General features: G+C 44.2%; 1 protein-coding gene across 1 annotated transcript in view; it reads left to right on the top strand.

Moving 5' to 3' along the window:
- The window catches only part of LOC124795961 (trypsin I-P1-like), a 132594-nt gene that overhangs the window by 95262 nt on the left and 14049 nt on the right, over positions 1 to 23283 (top strand). The window contains exons 5-6 of the mRNA XM_047260042.1: positions 1726 to 1839; positions 8952 to 9098. Of these exons, the coding sequence (XP_047115998.1) occupies positions 1726 to 1839; positions 8952 to 9098 (261 nt within the window). The remainder of the gene's footprint in view (positions 1 to 1725; positions 1840 to 8951; positions 9099 to 23283) is intronic.

Raw genomic sequence — 23283 nt, 5'->3', positions numbered from 1 at the left:
TTTAGTTCTTTTCAGCAAATTAATGTTAGTCTAAAAACATTAATAAAAAGGAAGTTTTAAAATGAAACTGATTTCCTTACTCGGCTTATAATCGAATCCTTTTTGGTTTATGCCACAGAAAATTTCATTTTGCGCTGCAGTGAGGAACTACTCCCACGCTTAGAACCGCTGATCTAAGGATTCGGCCGCCTAAACGGAAAAGACCATTGGGCACCATTCCTATTCGGAACATAGTGTTCCGTGTAAATTGTAACTACATAGTATATATAACTGAGATGAGTCCGCATGAGGTGTCGCTGTTTGTGTTGTTTATTATGAAGGTAGCCAAGAGAGGAAGCGAAACAATCGCCGGCATTAGCAGGTTCGGCTATGGGGTACTTTCTCTGGGTAAAACTGTTATCTAAGCTGAAATTTGTAAACATTGCTTTAGCACGACGACAATGGCTAATCTTGATGTGACTCTACGTTATCGTTAAGTTCCCTATAGCATCTGTAGCTTCGAGCTTCCTGTTAGTTACAATAGTAATGCAATGTAGTTTCATTTACCTTTACACTGAGGTGACAAATGTCATATGATATCTCTTAATATCGTGCGGGACCTCTAATTTGCGGCGTAGTGCAACAACTTGACGTGGTATGGAATCAACAAGTCGTTGGAAGTTCCCTGCAGAAATACTGAGCCATTCATAACTGCTAAAGTCTTGCCGATGCACGATTTCATGCATGAACTGACCTCTCCTTTAGGTTCCATAAATGTTCAATGGGGTTCATGTCGGACGACGGGGTTGGCCGGATTATTCGCTTGAACTGAACTGTCCAGAATAATCTTCAAACCAGTCGCAAACAATTGGGGCGTGGGGACATGGTGCATTGTCATCCACAAAAATTTTCTGAACATGAAGACCCTGAATGGCTGCAAATGGTCTACAAGAAGCCGAACAAAAGCTTTTCCAGTCCATGGCGGGTTCAGTTGGACCAGAGGACCCAGACCATCCAATGTAAACACAGCCCACACCATCATGGAGGCAACACAGTTTGCACAGTGCCTTTTTGACTACTTGGGCCCATGGCTTCGTGGGGTCTGCGCCACACTCGAATCCTACCATCAGCTCTGAAATCGAGACTCATCTGATCAAGTCAGGGTTTTCTAGACAGCTAGGGTCCAACCGATGTGGTCGCGAGTACAGGAGAGGCGCTGCAGGCGATGTCGGACTGTTAGCAAAGGCACTCGCTTCGATCGACTGTTGCCAAAAGCACGTTAATGACAAATTTCGCCGTACTGCTCTAACCTATAAGTTCGTCGTATGTCCCACATTGATATTTACATTTATATCAACCAGAGTTGCTTGTTTCTTACACACTACACTACACAAATACCGCTGCACTCGTTCGTTATGTGAAGGCCATTGGCCTCTGCATTGTCATTGGTGGTGAGAGATAATGTCTTAAATTTGATATTCTCGGCACGCTCCTGAAACAGTAGATCTCGCAATACTCAATTCCCTAACGATTTCCGAAATGAAATATCGCATGAAATCTAGCTCCAGCATCCAACTAACTCCCATTACCTGCTACCATTCCACACATCACAGAATTGTTTCTTCAAGACGTCCGATTGATGTATCTCGTATAACGCCAAAGTGTTCCTAGCCTTAGTTGCATTATTGCTTTCTTTGTCGGTGACAGAATCAGATATTAACACACAACTGGTTTTAACGCTCGCAGCTGAAGCAGCCCCTGACGTTCAACTCCAAAATACAAGCAATCACGTTACCAGCGTCTCAGCAGCAGACAACGGCTGGAACAACGGCCACTCTGGTCGGATGGGGAGCCACAGAGGTAAGTTAGCACACACTACACCGAAGTGCTCCAAATGTGTGACAGAGCACACAGAGGTATAACTTGGTTGTAATTTCTGAATGTGTACTGAAGGCTCGAACAGCGAAGAGATAACGTAGTTTAATCAAAATGCTTTCGTTCCAATTCTAAGGCACTTCAAGATTGTGAGACCTTCAAATTGGAAAGAGAAGACAGACAAGTATAATAAATTCAGTTAAATCAGAACTATTACCAGTAGTCCTGGAGGAGCTTTTCAGACTTTGAAATGCAGAACTGACGAGATTATGTTTTAATACACTCATGCTCGTAAATTGAGGATAATTGCTGAATATAGTGCCATACAACGATACACTACACAAAACTGGCGCTAATAGCATAGGCACTTAGGAAACACACACGGCACAGATCTCTAAGTCCACGGTGTTGGTGATAAGTTGAGAAAACCATCCCGAAACACATGTGCTACAAAACGCCACTGTTTCCTGCGCTACAAAACACCACTGTTTCCCGACACCAGTATGGGATATGATCACCATGCACACGTACACAGGCCGCACAACGGGTTGACATGGTCGCGCAACTCCTGGGGTATAGCCTCCCATTCTTGCACCAGTGCCTGTCGGAGCTCCTGAAGTGTCCTAGGGGTGCGAAGACGTGCAGCAATGCGTCGACCGAGAGCATCCCAGATGTGTATGTGTTCGATGGGGTTTAGGCTGGAGAACAGGCAGGCCACTCCACTCGCTTGATATCTGCTGTTTCGAGGTACTCCTGCACGATGGGAGCTCGGTGGGGCCGTGCGTTATCATCCATCAGGAGCAAGGTGGGACCCACTGCACCCATGAAAAGGCGAACAAACTAGTGCAAAATGACGTCCCGATACACCCGACCTCTTATGGTTCCTCTGTCAAAGACATGCAGATGTATACGTGCACCAATGATAATCCCACCCCACACCATCAAACCACGACCTCCATACAGGTCCCTTCCATGGACATTAAGGAGTTGGTATCTGGTTCCTGGTTCACGCCAGATGAGAATCCGGTAAGACTCACTGTTCAGACTATACCTGGACTCGTCCGTGAACATAACCTGGGATCACTGTTCCAATGACCATGTTATGTGCAGTTGGCACCAGGCTTTACGGGCTCTCCTCTGACCAGAGATCAGTGGAATGCACCTTGCAGGTCTCCGGGCGAATAAACTATGTCTGTTCAGTCGTCTTAGACTGTGTGCCTGGAGACAACTGTTCCGATGGCTGCAGTAAGGTCCCGAGCAAGGCTACCTGCAGTACTCCGTGGCCGTCTGCGGGCACTGATGGTGAGATAGCGGTCTTCATGTGGTGTTGTACACTGTGGACGTCCCGTACTGTAGCGCCTGGACACGTGTCCTGTCTGCTGGAATCGTTGCCATAATCTTGAGATCACACTTTGTGGCACACGGATGGCCTGTGCTACGACCTGCTGTGTTTTTACCAGCCTCCAGTCGCCTAGTATTCTACCCCTCATAACGTCATCAATATGTGTTCTTTGAGTCATTTTCAACTCACAGTCACCATTAGCACGTCTCAGAACGTCTGCACACTTTCTCGCTGCACCAAACTCTGACATGCACCAACACATCTCTGCGTATGTGGACTGCTGCCATCGCCACCGTGCAACTACCGCTGGTCAAATACACCGCATTGATCATACCCTGATGTGATTTAAACCCGCAAACCGCCCGCCAGAGCGTTGTTTCACCATGTATCAGCATTATCCTTAATTTATGAGCATGAGTGTACAATATTATGTTGATGCATAAGTTCCTGACGTTTTTGTTTTTCATGTTGGTATTCCGATTACTATGGGTTTACCTATCGGTTTTCATTTTTTATTTGTAGTGCACGGCTACTATTTGCATTTACGCAATATCATTTTGCTATTTGGGGACAGTGAGTGGTGGTCCGCAGCTCGTGGTCGTGCGGTAGCGTTCTCGCTTCCCACGCCCGGGTTCCCGGGTTCGATTCCCGGCGGGGTCAGGGATTTTCTCTGCCTCGTGATGACTGGGTGTTGTGTGATGTCCTTAGGTTAGTTAGGTTTAAGTAGTTCTAAGTTCTAGGGGACTGATGACCATAGATGTTAAGTCTCATAGTGGTCAGAGCCATTTGAACCATTTGATAGTGAGTGGAGCAGTGGGTGCTAGAAAGTGGAGTGCCAACAGGAGAAATCATAACATTCCCGCCAAAAGTAAGCCTGCAGACCTGCGATGATTGCTGTTTGTCATCGTGGAAGAAGACTCTCTCCACAGCGTACCCTTCATACTGATGTAGAAGAAAAGGCAATCCTCGCTGAATGAAATGTTGTCATAAACAGGCTGGTTCATGTTCACAGCAATCTATCTGAGTGCCCCAAGTCATGGTATAAAAAACACCAACAAAACACAGAACCACCTTTTGCATGAAATACACCTTCCACACGCTGCGCTTTAAACGCCTTATTGGGAGGTAGGTGCACTCGAAGCCTTGTATCTGTTGAAAAGAGGGAAAATAGTGACTGGTCGGACGTCACTATACGTCCTAACCTGATACCGTCCTCTTTCTGTGTTGTTTGTCTCACTGAATATGTGCAGCTTTCTGTGCCTCTAGAATGGCTGATCGTTTTCGAGGTACTCCACTCCAAATGACTACTGCATGTAGTTCCCTTCGCAGCGCTCTCTCGGGCAAAGGTTAAGTTGGATCTGCATTCACTGGCAGTAGCAATTCGTGTCAAGTTTGAAACCATTCCTCACTGGCAATATGTGACACTCGTCTCTTGTCCCTGTCACGTAGGATTTCCTCATTCCCATCTCTGTTACGTCATGTTACGTGGCTAAGAGTGGTACACTATTCCTTGTAGACCAACGAAATAGGGTTTGATACACCAACAAATTGTGAAACTTCGTAAACGGTATGATCATGGGCACTATATTTCTTCCTCCTATCCGACTGAATATTTGACATTATTTGTAACACATTACTGGCAACAACAGAAAGCTGAATTATCATAATGACATGAGCCAAGGAAGAAACCGACGTAATCAGTGATCGCTAGCTCGCTAACAGGGTCTTGAAGGACCATGACAAGAAACATCGCCATTTGAATGATTTTATGGGCTTTGCAATCCTGTGATTCTTTAATAGGTATCAAACTTCGTTGGAAGAACTTAGAAAAAACGCAGGCAGGTTCCTGTATTGACGAAGCTACATGCATTTAAGACTGCTGCAATAGCGCCCGATCAGTAGCATCACCATGTTAGTAAGCTCCAGCTTAATTCGTCACTGCCGGCCGAAGTGGCCGTGCGGTTAAAGGCGCTGCAGTCTGGAACCGCAAGACCGCTACGGTCGCAGGTTCGAATCCTGCCTCGGGCATGGATGTTTGTGATGTCCTTAGGTTAGTTAGGTTTAACTAGTTCTGAGTTCTAGGGGACTAATGACCTCAGCAGTTGAGTCCCATAGTGCTCAGAGCCAGCCAGCCAGTTCGTCACTCACCGTTACAAAATAGCTGCAAAAGTGTTTAAAGATCAATGTTATGACATGGAAACATTATAATATTAAATAAAAGCATCGTATCTATCAAGCATATACTACTATTCTATGTAGTACAAAGATAAGAATATGACAGCTTCTGACACAAGGCGCACTAAAAAGAGAGTCTTTCCGGAAGCTGGCTCTGATTTCTCGATTGTCTTTCGAATGAAATCCAAACGATTATCCAAATTTTATACAATACATGAAATGTATTTGCAGCTGCGAATATGGACAACCATCAGCTGTATAATGGAGTGACGATAATGAAATTTCGTGTCGGACCGGTAATCGAATCTGCATTTCCCGCTTATCGCGGGCGGTCGCCTTGCCAGAAGCTTATCCGAGAATTCTTCACGGCCAGATCCAAATTTTCACATGTCGTTAACCATGTGTCTGCTACCTGCACTCGTACCTAAATTATGTATATTCCTGTACATTGGTGATATTTTAATCGGAAGTCGTTTGCCTGGTGTCGGCGGACAAAATACGATATTGCAGTGAAATGAAATGTCGTGTGGCTAGGGCCTCCCGTCAGGTAGACCGTTCGCCTGGTGCATGTCTTTCGAGTTGACGCCACTTAGGCGACCTGCGCGTCGATGTGTATGAAATGATGATGATTAGGACAACACAACACCCAGTCCCTGAGCGGAGAAAATCTCCGACCCAGCCGGGAATCGAACCCGGGACCTTAGGATTGACATTCCGTCACGCTGACCACTCAGCTACCGGGGCCGGGTATTGCAGTGCCTGCGTGGCGCAGAAGTGCTATGCAGTCTTCCTTCAGACACAGATTTTCATTCCGGTCATTCCATTATATAGCCGATGGTTGTCCACATTCGCAACTGCGAATACCTTTTATTTACTGAGGGGTCCAAAAAATATATCCACTGTTTAAAACTCCATAACTGGGAAACTAATTCACAGAGTTGTCTCACCTTTGGTAGTGTAATAGTTTGTAGCTCCGGCAATCGCCACACAAGCGTTGTATTGCGTTGTTTGTTTTGTCAGATGACAGTCGCCAGACAGTCAGTGTTTTGTTCTTAGTTGCGCCTAGTTACTCGAGTAAACATGACTGGCGTAAGGCTTACATTCGATGAAAGGAAGTCAGTTTTGAAGTGGTTTTTCATCGCATTCGAGACAAATTTGAAGCCGAAGACTGTGTTAAAGATGTACACAAACAACGATCTGGACGACCTGTAACAGTAACAAGTCCAGCTAACTTTCGTCGCGTGTTACAACAATTCACTCGCTCATCACAGAAGTCTGTGAGACAGTGTGCCCGTGAAACTGGAGTGAGTCGCTCAAGTGGTCGGCGAATTTTGAAGACAGCAAAAGGGAAGTGCTACATCCCACGATTGCTACACGCATTGAACGAGGACGGCCCCGATCGTAGAATGGAGTACTGCGAGTGGTTTACTAACATGGTGTGCATCGATGAAGAGTTTGCAGAGATGATTGTGTGGTCTGATGAGGCACAGTTCAAACTCAGTGGTACAGTAAATAGCCACAATGGCATCTAATGGGCCGCCGAAAATCCGAACGTCCATGTAGACAAAGCCGTGAATTTGCCAGGAGTAAATTTGTGGTGTGGGTTGTCTTACCGGGGCTTGAATGGGCCAATCTTCTTTGATGGCACAGTTACCGGTGAGGTGTACCTTCAGAAGCTTCAGACATCCATTTTGCGTGCCATCCGAGACTTTATGGAGACGGAAGAGTTTACTTTCAACAAGATGGTGCCCCAGCCCACTACCAAAATCGTGTTAGGGCGTATCTCGACGAAAATCTACCAGGAAGATGGATAGGTCGTAGAGGTGCTGTGGAGTATCCACCACGTTCCCCAGACCTAACTCCTCTGGACTGTTACCTGTGGGTAACACTTAAGGACGTCGTTTATCGACAAAAGCCACGCACATTGGATGAACTTCGAGAATCCATCGTACATTCATGTGCAAATATCCAACTGAACACGTTGCAGTCAGTAGTTCGTGCTACAGTTCGGTGGCATCGTTTGTGTGTGGATGTTAATGGTGACCATTTCGAACACCTACAGTGATATCTTTAAGTTGGACTTTAAGCTACACTTTCACCAAAAATGAGACAAATCCGTCAATTAGTTTGCAAGTTATGGACTTTTAAACAGTGGATACATTTTTTTGGACCGCTCTGTATTTCATAACGGCTGTAGTCGCCGCATTGCGTCGTACTTCTGAACAACACATAGTTGACAACATGTGGAAGTTTGGGTGTGGCAGTGAAGCGTGCTAGAACGGCCTAATGGTATACCTGCACGGTAGCTCAGCGTGTTCGGTCAGAGAGTTTGTTGCCTCTGTAATAAAAAAAAAAACTGCGTGAATGGATCAACAATGAACTGCAACGGGTGTCATAGGGACGTCCGTTCCGAGCAATTGCTAGGAATAATAAGGAACAAGATGAGGTAAAAAAATGGCAAGGCGACCGCCCGAGACAAGTGGGAAATCTAGGATCGAATCGCGGTCCGGCACAAATTTTCTTTGTCGTCTTTCAATTGCACAGTTGATGGTTGTCCGTATTCGCAACTACGAATACAGTTCATGTACTTCGTAACGGCGGTCGTTGACATAGTGCCTGTTCCTTCGGATATTCTAGGCATTGCATTATCTTATGGTTATATTTTATACATTCTGCAAATATTTATAGCATTCTCTTAGTGTCTATAAGGCTGTATAAGACCTTTGTAGATACACATTCCTCTACTATAGCACGTCCACACACAGTAGCTGCCGTCTGCCAACCTGTGACGTCTATAAGCCGACCCAATTTACTACACTGGTTCCATACAACCATGTGGCACAAACCATATCACTCCACTGCCATGACTCACGTCAGCAGTGCACGGTTCCATAGTCACCTGGTACCGGTTCCAAACCATCCACAGGACTCCTAAGCAACCAGTGAACTCTCTTGAGCGTGTGACTAATATTTTGTCCAGGGAGCTTATTAACCACATGGTGTGAGTTGATATTTTAGAAATCAGCAGCACTGTAAATTTAAGTCACAAAGAGAAGAGCACCAAACTCTGTTTGCGGAGTGAACGATGTAACTGTATGAGAAAAGCTGAAAACATGTGCGACACTGGGATTTTTATCCGGATCAATACTGACGTTGTGTGGAGAGCAGAGGAAGGGAGACTGGGAGAGGGTGAGGTGGAGCTGTAGCTGCAGTACCAATTATGCTGTCCCAGAACGATCCCACTTAAAGCTTCAACAACGTTTCCCAAGTCGCACCTCTGTATCTTCAAACACTTTTGTGACAGATTCGCGTCACGGTCCGGTCCAAAGCACTAAATGCAAATGTGTGAAGAAGAAGAAGAGTCGCTATGTAAACATATTCGATTCAGGCTGTAGTATACTGGTACTTCCAAACATCCAAAATTGATAAAAGTAGCAACTCAGTAGGTATAATGTTCTGTATTACTGTAAAGAAAGAATAAAGAAACTGGGCTGAAGTACGAATTGTGCTTTTAGAGGAAAGTGTCCACTGTGAAACAGTGTTCAGTGCGATAAGGTGTTTATTGTGATTTGTGTTTCAGACGTCGTCATCGTCTACCGTAGATAAACTGCGGAAGGTTGACATTCCAGTATGGTCGGACGAGGACTGTAAAGCAGCGTACGAAAACTACCGAGTTTTGCGGGAGAACAACATTTGCGCAGGAACCACTGGCAAAGGCCAGTGCAACGTGAGTAGTCAAATTTTCTATTCCCATTCTTATCGCATTTCTGAATTGAATCTTTGTCATTTTTAGCACGTGAGGGAATTTAAGAAAACTGAGACCTATACGGTTCACAAACTGATGTTTATATTTTTCGTACTCAAGCAGTTACAATCGTATTTAATTAATGTCGGTATTGTCTCGTGTACCTTATTAATTGCATCGGAATGTAATACAAAAACCAAGGGTGTAATGGAAATGTTTCACATTAAACCATTCGTATAATTGTTTTCGAGACAACTAGCGTAACAGCTAAGACGGTGTACTAGCATTCGCAACGGCTAAGACGGTGTACTACGAGGGCTGCCAAGAGAATAATGCACCGCATTTTTTTCTTCAACAGTTCTTAATTGAACATAATGTGAATTACACACACGAAAGAATGGTTTTTCATCTACACACCCCATTTTTGCACGTAATCACCATCCCGTTCTATGACCTTCCTCCAAGGCGAAACAACGGCGTGTATGCCCTGTCGGTACCAATCCTTGTCCTGGTGGCGGAGCCTGTGCTTCACTGTGTGAATCACCTCCTCATCGTCCTCAAAACGTTTTACACGAATGGCATCCTTTAATGGCCCGAATAAGTGGAAGTCCGAGGAGGTTAGATCAGGTGTGTCAGGTGTGAAAGCCGTGGAAGGTCTCCCCGATCGCTGCAAATCGTGCAACTACGCCGAACCGCCTTCTGATGACCTCACCCTCCGTGCCCAGAGACTAACTGTACCTCTGTCAACAGCAGATGCTCCATGCACTTTGTGAGAAATCCCCACAGTTTCTTTCTCTGCAGTGAGATATTCAATGACAGCACGTTGCTTGTAACGTACATGACCTACAGACGCCGTTTTGAAACTACCCTGCGGCTACGCTCTCTGTCGGAAGCGACGAAAAATTGGTGCGCTCACTCAGGAGTCTGCAAATAATAGATGCGTAACGTTTCCCATTCGCTTCATTGTTTTCGGCTGAGAAACACATGCGGTGCATTACTTTCTGTGCAACCCTCGCATCATTCTCACAGAGCGGAATTCAGGCACCCTTTCAGTCATCCTGGAATGAGTGATCTTTTATTCCCTCAGGTACGTAAGGTGACTGCTATGAAGGTTTCTTCAGAATGAGTCATAGACTTACTCTTTACCAACTGTTGTTCCAATGTCTGTTCGACGTCTAATGTCCTCGATGCCAGCAGTACAATAAATTCTGTTCTTCCAACATCGAACTCTTCTCTTTCCTTTGTTTATCTTATTCTTTTTTTATGGCAGGATTTCGGCTGTTTCCTTGGCATAAATTTGGTTATATATCCTATGTTTATCCCACAGATGATGAATCCCTCCTGATTCTACATTGTAAGGTTCGTAATTAGTTAAACATACAATAAACCGCACAAATTAATAGCTATTGTTGATAACTATTTTCTGAGAATCCGATTACGCGATTTGTTTGGTAACACTGCCTTATCAGGAAGACAATCTAATACCTCAGAGTTGTGTCTAGAGGAATTTAAAGGCTTTGATGTACTCCACACCCACTGACACGGTACAGGATTGTGTTTCCTATGTTCGTCAAAAGCCAGAGACAGCAACATGTGTTGGAACCAGTTCTTGTTCTTTTGAGAGAAGAGAGTGAGGGATGTGTAAGAACGTATTGTGGCTACGTTGAGTATCTTGTATAGTACCGACACAGCCATGGCTGTCATACGACAGAATAGTATGTATCTCAGCAAGAATTTGTTCGTAGACATACGTTTGTAGCAGTTTTTCCTAATTTTGACCCGTACTCCTGCAAGAATGTGGGCCACTTTTTAAATACAATACATGCAATGTGACTCGCTGACTCAGAGATACCCTCATTCATAGATTGACATGCGGCAACACATTACCATATTAAGATACGTCCTCCACACAATACCGGTAATAGATGGCACAGCTCCCAATTGCGTCAATAAATAAGATCTTCTTCATCGTCAGAGATTGAGATACCCACGAATGAAGAATAACGCAGTAACATGGATAACTGGAGACACTTCGAGTTATACAGGGTACTCGGAAATTCCCGTTGTAGAGTTGAGCGAGTAGATCATAACTTGAATTGGAACACATGTCTGGAAATGTACCGTTACCGTGTTGCAACAATTTCAAAACGTGTTTGTAATTGATTAGGCCTGACTCAGTACATAACTTGTTGTACAGATCCACTCATTAATAGCCAAAGAAATTGCTCGTGTACTCGTTGATGGTTCTCTTCAACTTGATCCAGTACGGCCTCTTCCAATTCGGTTGTGGGACGTCTCCTAGGACCATAACAGTCACACCTGACGTAGAAGGTTCCTTTCCTCGAAGCCGTTACGTATATGTGGCTAAAATAGTATGCGAGGGAGTTAGACGTTGAGGAAAACGATCTTGATAAAGGCGACCAGCAGGTCTTCCATTACTGTGAGCTTCGCCATTCAGAAGAGTCATGTCGGTGTATTCTGCAAACGTGTGCTATAGCATGTAGGTCAAACACTCACAGACACGTGAATAAGGCTTGAACAAGATCAGAGAGATAGGATGGACGTCAGATGACGTCAGCCGATTCAACGAAACCACCCCACCTCCCATCATGTCTACCCTGTAGCAAACGGCCGTAGCACGGAAACGGCACGTTTCCGGACACGGCTTCCTATTCAGAGTATTATGCACTCAATTCCCTTTACAAGTCGTGGACGTTTGTAGCGGTAATTACCTACCACCCTGTACAACAACGAACGGCAGTGCAGCATTCGGGGATAAGTATGCGTACCTCGAAAATGAACATCAGAAAGTAAGAGGGAAAAAGAAATGCGGACTAACACTTGGCAGTATTCTATGACTTACGACTGATTGGTAGTCTTTATAGTATCCCAACGTGGAGAAGAAGAATTAATACAATTTTATTTCCAGCAGAAAATTTCAAGTCTCCACTAGAACTTTATGTTACCTTCCTTTCTTGTGATATTTTAGTTCCAGATATGACTATTCGTAATGTAAGGAGAAAAAGCAGAATTTTCTTGTGCATTCCTTCCCTGCCAGTTTTGTAAGCTCTTACGACACCGAAAAATTTGTTTTTAGAATGAGCGCAATTTTATTTCATTTTATTGCAAATATGTCAGACTTCAATGAACGTATATTTTACTGTCTTTTCCATGAGAGGGCGCGTGCCATTACTTTTTTACCACATCTCCAAACCATTATACATTTGAGCAATGTCTTGAAGACGAAATATCAGATTCAGTTTTGCTTCTTCTCTCTTCTATTTCAGAAGTTTTATCTTTCACGTCTAATGCCAGATATATATTCAGAGATCCGACGATGCACTAAGCTCATTATCTCGTTGCACAGAAACTCGCCAACGAATTTATTAATTGGAGAGAGCAAGGAAGAGTTATAAGAAGAGATGGAAAGCCAAAATAACGGAGCAAAGGGCCATACTACAAATCTAAAGGTCTCCAGATCCTTCTACAACTGACTGCGTAAGTCATTTCAAAGGTCAGAGGAAGGCAACGGCATATAGTATCACATCCAGCAGGACCATACTAAGTAACGTACCGTGGTCTTCAAAACAGTCTTTGGACTGATGTCTACTTTACTACATATGATAATGAAAACATTATCTGGCACGCATTATAGAAGAAGAAGACTAATCAGATTCAACATTTGATCATCGAAAATGGAATGAAATACAATAGTATATAAATGAAATGACACATTTTCACAGACATAACTGGTCTCATATAGATATGATTTTATGTATGTGCACTGAAGAGGCGAGTGAAAATTTGTATCAAGGCAGCACAGCAGGGAATCTAACCCAGGACTCTTGCTTACTAGGCAAGTCCGTTAGCCACTAAGCCTTCCTGGCACAGCGGTTCACACAGCTTCACGGATTACCTTGGGGAATCTAAATAAGACTGGGGTGCCGCTAAGAATTTGAATGAAGGTGGGAGGTGTGCCAGGGTAATCCGTGTAGTTGTGTAAACGCTGTTCCAAGGTGCCTTAGTGGCTAACGTACCTGCTAAGTAACCAGGAGACGCAAGCTACAAGTCCGTGCTTGTTACAAATTCTCACTTGCCACTTCAGTCTCTACACACAAAATCATATCTGTGTAAGAACATTAAGGTCTCTGAAACTGTGTCGCTTCTTTTGTATAAGTACGTGCACCTGAGTGTCAGACTGGATCCCTCATTTACAGTCTATGCTGAGGTGTTATTCCAGAACACGGAGAGCCTTGGAAATTCTGTTGGGGGGAATTTAAAGTAGACTAGGGTGCCGCTGAGAATTTGGATCGAGGTTGGAGCTGTGCCAGGGTATTCCGTACAGCTGTGTGAAATGCTGTGCCAGGGTGGCTTAGTGGCTAACGGAGCTGCCTAGTAAGCAGGAGTCCTGGGTTAGATTCCCGGCCTAAGTACAAGCTGTCACTCGCCGCTTCAGTCTATGTACATAAAATGAAAAGCAATAGTCTATGTTGCTATAGTGGAAAACTATCGCAAAGAGGACCCAGCAGTCGGAAAGAAGGGTGGTCATTCAGAAAGTAGCAAGCAACAGAAGCAAATAAATTCATTATAACTGTTTGTGAGTCCGACTTTCCGAGTCAGGCGACGTGTCCTTACAGCACTTCGCGTATAGAGCTAGTTTGGTCAGTAGATGATTAGGACAGTATAGATCATATTTATACAACCGACCTTTGCACATGTACACTGCCCGGTTTGGGTGTTGCACGTACTCTTTTCACAAGAGCATAGACAAACAGAACGGATCCTTCTTATCCAACTAGCGAACCAATACGCAGGCAGCACGGAATCACGCTCAGGGAAAACATTACTGTTTGCAAACATAGGGTTCACAATCTCTGTCACTCGTGTGTTACATTAAGTAAACGTTATATCTACAGGAATTTCATCCATAGAAATATACTAATTCTGAACCTAAAACCAGCGACTTCCCATTATCTTCGGTGAAATAGGAACACTGAGGGATAAAGAAGAAATAGAAGAAACAGAAGATAAAATTTTGTGTCCCACACTAAAGAAGGAAACGACCGAACAGGTGTAAATTAATTCATTATTTTCTAATCAATGAGACTTCCCGAAAGAAGACATGAAAAATTGTATCTTACGATGTGATTAGCGCGCTTTATAAAGTAATTCATTTTAAAGTTATCAAAACGAAAAAAAATTAATGAACAACAACAGAAAGAAGTAGTACAATTTAGGAAGCACTATAACTGCGAAATACACAGAGGTTACAAAGTGCATAAACGCTTTGTGAGATGTAGCGGCTATTTTTTAAAGCACTTAATAATTGATATTAGTCTTGACTATTGTATTTATTAGATACTTCCTTAAGTGGTTCGTCCTTAAGCCATTCTCATAGGCTTACAAACATCTATGACATATTCTTTGGTAAAACGAAACGGTCAAACATGGATATAAACTATCTCGTTTAAATTATTTGATGATCTTTTGAGTGCAAACTCATAGGTTAAGACTGATAATGTGTTATAGATATTTCGAGCCTTGGGAGATGGAGGAAGGCAAAAACGTGCAGGTAGTACGAAATTAATAAATACAGAGGTCAAGACTCATATCAGTTTTAGAGGAAACAGAGGTAGCCCAATTACAAAGAATATGCGCTTAAATATTTGAAAATCAGTTAACTCCCCCGAAAAAAAGAGTATGAAAGGCAGCACTGTGTGTGAACAAATGGTAGACAACGGAAATTGGCAGATGTGAGGTGAAAGCAAAATCTTAAAATCTGGCCAATAAATATACACAGCAGGGGACAATTTTTATCTACGTTAGGCATCACAAATAAGAGTTAAATGAGTCTGGGTTTTGCTAAACTCCTGGGGGCCGAAAAATAACGAATTTTTTTGATTCTTTTCAGTTTTCGCCTATAACTCGAAAACGATACACCCTCAGATTTCCATAACACCAAAATGAAAGAGCATAATTTCGCGTAGTACGACCCATGTAACAGTTAAAATCAGTTCACCCGTTTAGCGGCAATCGATCGTCAAATATCGGCTCTTTTTATCAGCTTGGCGGAAAAGTGAGTTATGCTTATGTTCCGGTGCGTCTAACTCAAAAGTCGGTACTCCAAATGAGAAGTGTCACGGATGAAAGTTGCAGAGCATTAAATTTTGCGTAATAAGAGTTTCTGAATTTCAAAATGAACTCACTCCCTAGGTAAGTTCATGCTAAGAGCTTTCCGTAAACTCAAATTACTTTTTAATGTAAAATCATCCATATTCATCCAAATATTCAAATTTAAGGGCACTTTAGTTAGATACCTAGATATCTGGGTTGTTAGCTCTATGTATCAAAACTAATTAATTACCAATCCAGGAAAAGATGATAATATACGGTTTTAAAAATTAAAAACAAAGGTTTTAATAATGGAAAATACTTCAGTTACAATATAAAATTGAGAAGAATGTTTTAATAACATGCTTTAAACAATTGTTATCCTGTATTTACATTCACTTAGAATTTATTTTTTTAATGTTTTTCTGCGTTTCGCGGAAACTGGTCCCTGAGAGGAAACGTCGTCATCCAAGTCTTAGTCTTCTTGTGGCATGTGAAGTAAATCGAATTTCTCCTCGACGATGTCGATTTCATCGTTGATTTGCGTCGAATGAAGCGAGGTGTCCTCTACTCTTCGAGAGCTAAGCCATTTTCATGGCTACATATAGCTGAGTACTTTATAGACGCTTTCCTGTTCTGTACCTCCAACCGTTCAGGATTGCAAAGGTTTGGTAACGAATAATACTGTGCAAAACAGAGGAAATGAGAACATCGAGAAGCGTTGAATTGTATCATTAGCACATATATACAGGACATAAAATACAGACAAAAACTACTTTTCTTCAACCTAGCATTATGCCTGCATCCATTTAAGGCTTCAGTTCTACATGTATTTCCGACCTAAAATTTCTTTCCCCGTCCTAACATGTACTTAGTCAATAAAGATCTCATCGTCGAAGGAACGTTAAATCATAATCCCCTTCTTCTGTTTGGTCTCCCAACATTTCTTCTTCCTTCTGGATGACAAGCGAGCACATTCTAGGTAATATTTTGGCGTTGCCGCAGTGTTAACACAGGTTCCCGTTCAGATCGCCGAAGTTAAGCGCTGTCGGACTGCGTGACTATCCGGTCTTCCGAGCGCTGTTGGCAAGCGGGGTGTACTCAGCCCTTGTGAGGCAAACGGAGGAGCTACTTGACTGAGAAGTAGCGGCTCCGGTCTCGTAAACTGATATACGGCCGGGAGAGCGGTGTGCTGACCACATGCCCCTTCATATCCACATCCAGTGACGCCTGCGGGATAGGATGACACGGCGGCATGTCGGCACCGCTGGGCCATTCAAGGCCTCTTCGGACGGAATTTAGTTATCTCTGCATGTGGGCCTGCGTATCTCTTTGTGATCGACCATTTTTACTGCTAAGTTCCACCTGTTTAACTGCTGCGTATGACTACATTTCCCATTCGATTTGTTTTTGTGATACCTACAACTTGACTCGTTACATACGAGTTATATATATCAGACGGGTTCAAAACAAAACAGAGGTTTTCTCATAACTCCATGACATTACTGACGCCCACAAGTGTATTTCTCCGTCACTTACCTTTACTACTGATTCTCCGGCACACCACTAGCTCCATACACTATAATACAAGACGTAGGTACCCTTTGAGAGACGTTAACAAATACAAATACAATAATAAGCATCCAGCTATTGTGTGGAAAAATATCATCACTAATCTTGGCTAAAATAGCTGCAATCGTCCCAACCCACAACACGCAAACCGCCCGCTTCCTAGTTCTGATATGTATTTCCCATGTTTATCAAGTAAACACGGAAATTGGTAACAATTCTCCTCAGAAACGTTTCCAATATTGTACCCATTTGTCACATTTCCAGCCTCCAGAGATCTGTTGGGTGAGAACCGAGAACTGTACAAGAGACGCTGCCAATTGCGCTAGGGAATGAAAGGCAAGTAGAGCAATCATTAGGAACACACATCCCGACACTAGGCCTATATAAAGTACACTGAAAACTTAAGCACGAGATAAATAAAATAGCATGACACTTTAACAACTCTTTGGTAATAAATGAAAATGCGGTAGCATGTTGCCAGAGGCCTCCCATTAACACAAAGAAAGCTGGAAGTCACATGGTGGGAGCGCCAAATGGAGCTGGCTCCATAGCCCGAGACAGCTGAAGGAGACCGTGTGTAAATCAATGAGAAGTTATGGTGCACTGTGGTTGTCTTCTTCACGACCTTATGGACGTAGACACCTCCTGAATGACTTCGCACCGGGATGAATCATCGAGAAACTAGAATAAGGACGGAGTGTGACGAGTGTCGCACCGAGCGAGGTGGCGCAGTGGTTAGCACACTGGACTCGCGTTCGGGTGGACGACGGTTCAATCCCGCGTCCGCCCATCCTGATTTAGGTTTTCTGTGATTTCCCTAAATCTCTCCAGGCAAATGCCGGGATGGTTCCTTTGAAACGGCACGGCCGACTTCCTTCCCCATCCTTACCTAATCCGATGAGACCGATGACCTCGCTGTTTGGTCTCTTCCCCCAAAACAACCCAACCCAAACGAGTGTCGCATAGGAATTTCGTATTACCCACAGCGTTCCGAACCACAGATACTGCTGCCCAGACGAGAAACTACGGTCAAATGTAGTAGCAGACAAGGAGCAACCCACGTCAATCAGTGGGGGTAATTGCAGTCACACTGAAAAGGATTGCAAGGCACGATACCTCACTCTCCACAATGGCGCGGCGATTGCTGGGGTTAGTATCTCTACCCGACGACCGGCACGTTGTGTTCCATTGAGACCCGCACATTGGCGGCACAGAAGGGGATTGTGCAAGAGCGTAGGGACTAGACCAACGAGGAGTGGTGTCACGTGCTCTTCTCGGATGAGGGCAGAGTCAGTCTCCGAAATGGTTCTGGATGTAATGTACCCAGCAACAATGCCGAACCTTAAGGCTTCAGCGGCCCAGGTCTGGAGAGGCTTTATGTTGCATAGGGGTACCGACCTCAAAATTTTTGAGCGCGGTACAACCACTGGTCAATATTATTATGACACTATACTCTTTTCTATACCAGCGTCTTCTCAGTGGTGTATTCGGCGCCGACTTCATTTTTATGGATGACAACGCGCGTCTGCATAGAACAGCGCTTGTGGAGGAGCTCTTATAACGAGAGGGTATTCGGCGAATGGACTGGCCTGCCCGTTCCCCCAACTTAAATCCCATGGAGAACGCGTGGGGCCCGTTGAGGAGACCTTTTGGAGCACCTCCACATATACCAACGACCTTACAGCAGTCGTCATCAGCGCTGGTTCAGAAATGAAACGCGCTACCGCAAGGACTCTTCACCAACCTTGTCGCCATCATGGGAACACATAGCAAAGCATGGATTCCCGTCCATGGCCGTCATACATCCTGGTGTGCATCATTTCCCGCCTTCTGTAATACGCAGAGGATTGTCATAAATAGAGGTGAATTTATGAATGAAAGTCTCATTTCTGTTCGTCTCGTTGTGTCTTTCTTCCAGTTACATTCTGTACTGTACTACAACGAAGAGCCAAAGAAACTGGTATAGGCATGCGTATTCAAATACAGAGCTATTTAAACAGCCAGAATACGGCGCTGCGGTCGACAATCCCTATATAAGACAACAAGTGTCTGTAAAAGTGGTTAGATCGGTTAACGCTGATACAACGGCAAGTTATCAACATTTAAGTGAGTTTGAACGTGGTGTTATAGCCGGCACATGAGCGATGGGGCACAGCATCTCTGAGGTAGCGATGAAGTGGCGATTTTCCAGTACGACCATTTCACGAGTGTACCCTGAATATCAGGAACCCGGTAAAACATCCAGTCTCCGACATCGCTGCGACCGGAAAAAGATCCTGGATGAACGGGACCAACGGCGACTGAAGAGAACCGCTCAACAACAGAAGTGCGATCCTTCCGGAAATTGCTGCATATTTCAATGCTAAGCCATCAACAAGTGTCACCGGCCGAACCACTCAACGAAACATCATCGATATGGGCTTTTGGAGCTGAAGGACCGCTCGCGTACCCTTGATGTTTGCATGGCACAAAGCTTTACGCCTCGCCTGGGCCTGTCAACACCGACATTGGACTGTTGATGACTGGAAACATATTGCCTGGTCGGACGAGTCTTGTTCTAATTTGTATCGAGTGGATGGACGTGAAGGGGTATGGAGACAACTTCATGAATCCATGAACTCTGCATATCAGCAGGGGACTTTTCAAGCTTGTTGAGGTCTTTAATGGTGTGGGGCGTGTAGAGTTGCAGTCATATGGGACGCCTGATACGTCTAGATACGACTCTGAGAGGTGACAGTTCGTAAGCATCCTGTCTGATCACCTGCATCCATTCATGTCCATTGTGTATTTCGACGAACTTGGACAATTCCAGCAGGACAATGCGACAGCGCACACATACAGAATTGCTAAAGAGTCGCTCCCAGAGCACCCGTCTGTGTTTAAACATTTCAGCTGGCCACCAGACTCCTCAGACATGAATATTATTGAACATATCTTGGATGCCTTGCAACGTGCTGTTCAGAAGAGATTTATGGACGTCCCTGCAGAATTAATGGTGTCAATTTCTTCCAGCACTACTTCAGAAATTAGTAGAGTCAATTTCACGTCGTTTTGCGGCACTTCGGCGTACTCGCGGGGCCTTACACGATATTAGGCAGTTGTAGCAGTTTCTTCGGCTCTTCAGTGTACGAGAGTTGTAATTTAAACAGTGGCAACTATTCATTCACAACCGATACAAAAGAGTTACATAAGGATAACACCATCACGAGAATCACCATAACTTTAGACCGCTCCATTCGCACCATCAATAGAACAGGCTCTGCTAATGGTATACGACGCCTTGCACATCGCTGGCAACGGGTTCTACACAACACTGGTGACTTCTTTGAAAGACAGTAACAGGTGGAAACATGTAACTCTTTTGTACTGGTTGTGGATAAATAGTTGCCACTATTTAAGTTCCAACCCTCGTATATGCTGTATTGCAGCAGTACTTTCTATACATGGTCCAAGTTTCTTCGAAAATGTTACTTGGCAGTGACAGAACAGGCGATAATTTATTTCGTTCTTAAGTTTTACTCACCAGTGTACTATGGTCTGGGATTATATTTTCCCTGCCACAAATTAAATTAGATCCTAATCTCCCGTCAGGGGTCAAAGTTTATCTCTTTTGGTTGCTAGGTGTGTTCCGTATGTAATAATCCACTTCCAAATACTTTCAACTGAACTCCTTTATCCCATTCTAACTTTGTGGGATCCCTTTTGAAGAACAGAGAGCCCTTTCTCTACCTAGACATGGCACGAAACGTGAAGCAAAAGCCACAGACCACTATTTCGGTCGACTGTAATTATGAGCATAAACAGAAAAACTCTTCGAAATTCAGAGAAAAAAGATTCATGGAGGTGACATTGTGTGAAATGGTCTGTGACAGGACAGCATGACCTGCATTGGTAGGCTAATATGAGATCTCTTGGACTGCTTTCTCACTGGCACAACTTGTAGCAGTCACAGATAAGAGGCAGGTAATTACTTTTCTGCCTTTCAAGAGATTTTGGCACGACTGCTTCTTCCAAAACGCTCATAGCAACTGATTAAGTTCAATACATTTTATGATTGCGGCTGAAATGGTTGAACCGGAAGAGATGTTTTCGTAGACTACACGTGACTTCTTAAGAACGAGGGTGTGCTGAAAAGTAATGCCTCTGAATTTTTTATTCTGTTCTTGATATCGGTTGAGGTATTACATGTCATACATATTTCTCAGTCGACTTTCACGCACCCTCCCGAACGACTTTCACGCACCCTCCCGAACGAGGATCCATTACCAACTCATCAAATTACCACCTCTCCCCACTCATATTGAACACCTCTCAATACCCTACACCATCCGTACGTTGGACTCCGGCAATCCTATTGTGTCCCTTCTAATCTCCAATCGTAGTGTGCTGCCACGCATCTACTTACACATTCCAGCCGCTCATCTCCTGCACACCCTCCACATCCTCTCCCAAACAAATCTCAACTGTGTCCCTCTCCCTGACATATACCCTTCCTCCCAACCCATCCTAAACTGTCTACCCTCCCAACGGCTACCTACTCCTCCTCTCCCCCTACCACATTTCATCCTTTTCCTCTTCCCTGCCGCCCCCACCACTTTTTACTCTCCAATCTACAGCTCTACTTGTCCCCTCCTGCAGCCATCCCTGTCTTTGTCACAACTTCTTCCCAGTTCGGCTTTCTCATCACCACCACGCCTATATTTCCCTCCACCCCCCCCCCCCGACCCCGACCCCTTCTTTTCCTCTAGTATCCACCATCCCAGGGCTGGTACTTTATCAGTTATAGTGAAAGTGCACGTTGCTCCGTTTTCAATTACTTTTAAACTCATAGTACATGTGGTTTCTTGTTCCTCTATTTTTAGCATCTGTGTTAGTATTACGTTCTACTGGCTGAAGAGCGGGTTATCTGTACCGCTACCAGCGCCCAACTCCCACCCCCCACCCCCCGCCTTCGTGCGGCTTCGCTGCTGCTAAGGGGTTCCGAATTTTTTCTCGGAACATGTCTGTGCGTGAGGCGTGTCGGTGCCTGAAAATTCTTCCACACATGGAGCACACTCCCTTCACCATGAACTGCCAGGACACATACGAACGCTATGACATTTGCAGCAATCCGAGACCTTTCGTTCAGTGCCGTCTATCATCCTCTAGACAGTCCCTACTTGGCCTCATCCGATATGCGTCTGTTTTCAGAACTTAAACAACATCTTCGAGTAATTCACTTTCATAGTGATGAAGCTTTGTAAACGGAGGAGTGGTTGTGGCTCTGTCAACATCGTCAAGCATTCTACAGTGACGACATCAACAAATTGGTCTATGGCTGGAAGAAATGTGTTTATCTCCAGGATGACTATGATGAGAACTAAATAAATATACATGAAAAACAAAGATGCAGGATGTTGTTTTATTTAAAAAGCTTTAAGAGTTCTACATGAAAAATTTCGATGCATTACTTTTCGGCACGCCCTCGTGTATATGAATTACATTGACAATAAGCATTTAATAATTTCAACGTTGTGCACGATGATTTCGTCGAGGGCAGCATACTACTACAGCACGAGCTCTCCATGAACCACGGAACTTGCCGTCGGTGAAGAGGCTTGCGTGCCTCAACGATACAGATAGCAGTCGTATAGTAGGACCAACTCCAAAGGAGGGGTACCTGTTGAGATTCCAGACCAACGTATGGTTCCTGAAGAGAGGCAGCAGCATTTTCAGTACTTGCAGGGGCATTAGTCTGGCCTTGTAACATCAACCAAAGCGGCCTTGCAGTGCTGGTGCTGCGAACGGCTGAAAGCAAGGGGAAACTACAGCCGTAATTTTTCCCGAGGGCATACTGCTCTACTGTATGGTTAAATGATATTGGCAACCTCTTGTGTAAAAGATTCCGGAGGCAAAAAGTCCCTTATTCGGATCTCCATGTGCGGACTACTCTGGAGGATGTCGTCATCAGGAGAAACAAAACTGGCATTCTACGTGTCGGACAGTGGAATGTTAGATCCCTTAATAGGGCAGGTAGGTTATAAAATTTAAAAAGCGAAATGGATCGGTCAAAGTTAGATATTGTGGGAACTTGTGAATTTTGGTGGCAGGAGAAACAGGACTTCTGGTCAGGTGAATACAGGGTTGTAAATATAGATTAAAACGGGGGTAATGTGGGAATTGGTTTAATAATAAGAAAATAGTATTGTGGTTTATCTACTACGAACAGCATAGTGAACGAATTACTGTAGCCAAGATAACACGAAGCCCACATGCACCACAGTAGTACAAGTTCATATGACAACTAGCTCCGCAAATGATGAAGAGATTGAAGAAATGGATAACCAGATAAAAGAAATTACAGTAGACTCGCAATGATCAGACATTCAAACAGTCCGAAACGCTTGATAGTCCGACGCCGCGTCGTGGGTCAGCAATGCGCTTGCTCCAGACAAAGAGGGGCACACACTTGTCGCAACTGGCGACTCTTCCCCTCTGCTCCCTG

This window comes from Schistocerca piceifrons, chromosome 4, assembly GCF_021461385.2.
Source record: "Schistocerca piceifrons isolate TAMUIC-IGC-003096 chromosome 4, iqSchPice1.1, whole genome shotgun sequence".
Taxonomy (NCBI): Eukaryota; Metazoa; Arthropoda; class Insecta; order Orthoptera; family Acrididae; genus Schistocerca; species Schistocerca piceifrons.
This window is presented reverse-complemented; position numbering and strand designations above follow the sequence as displayed.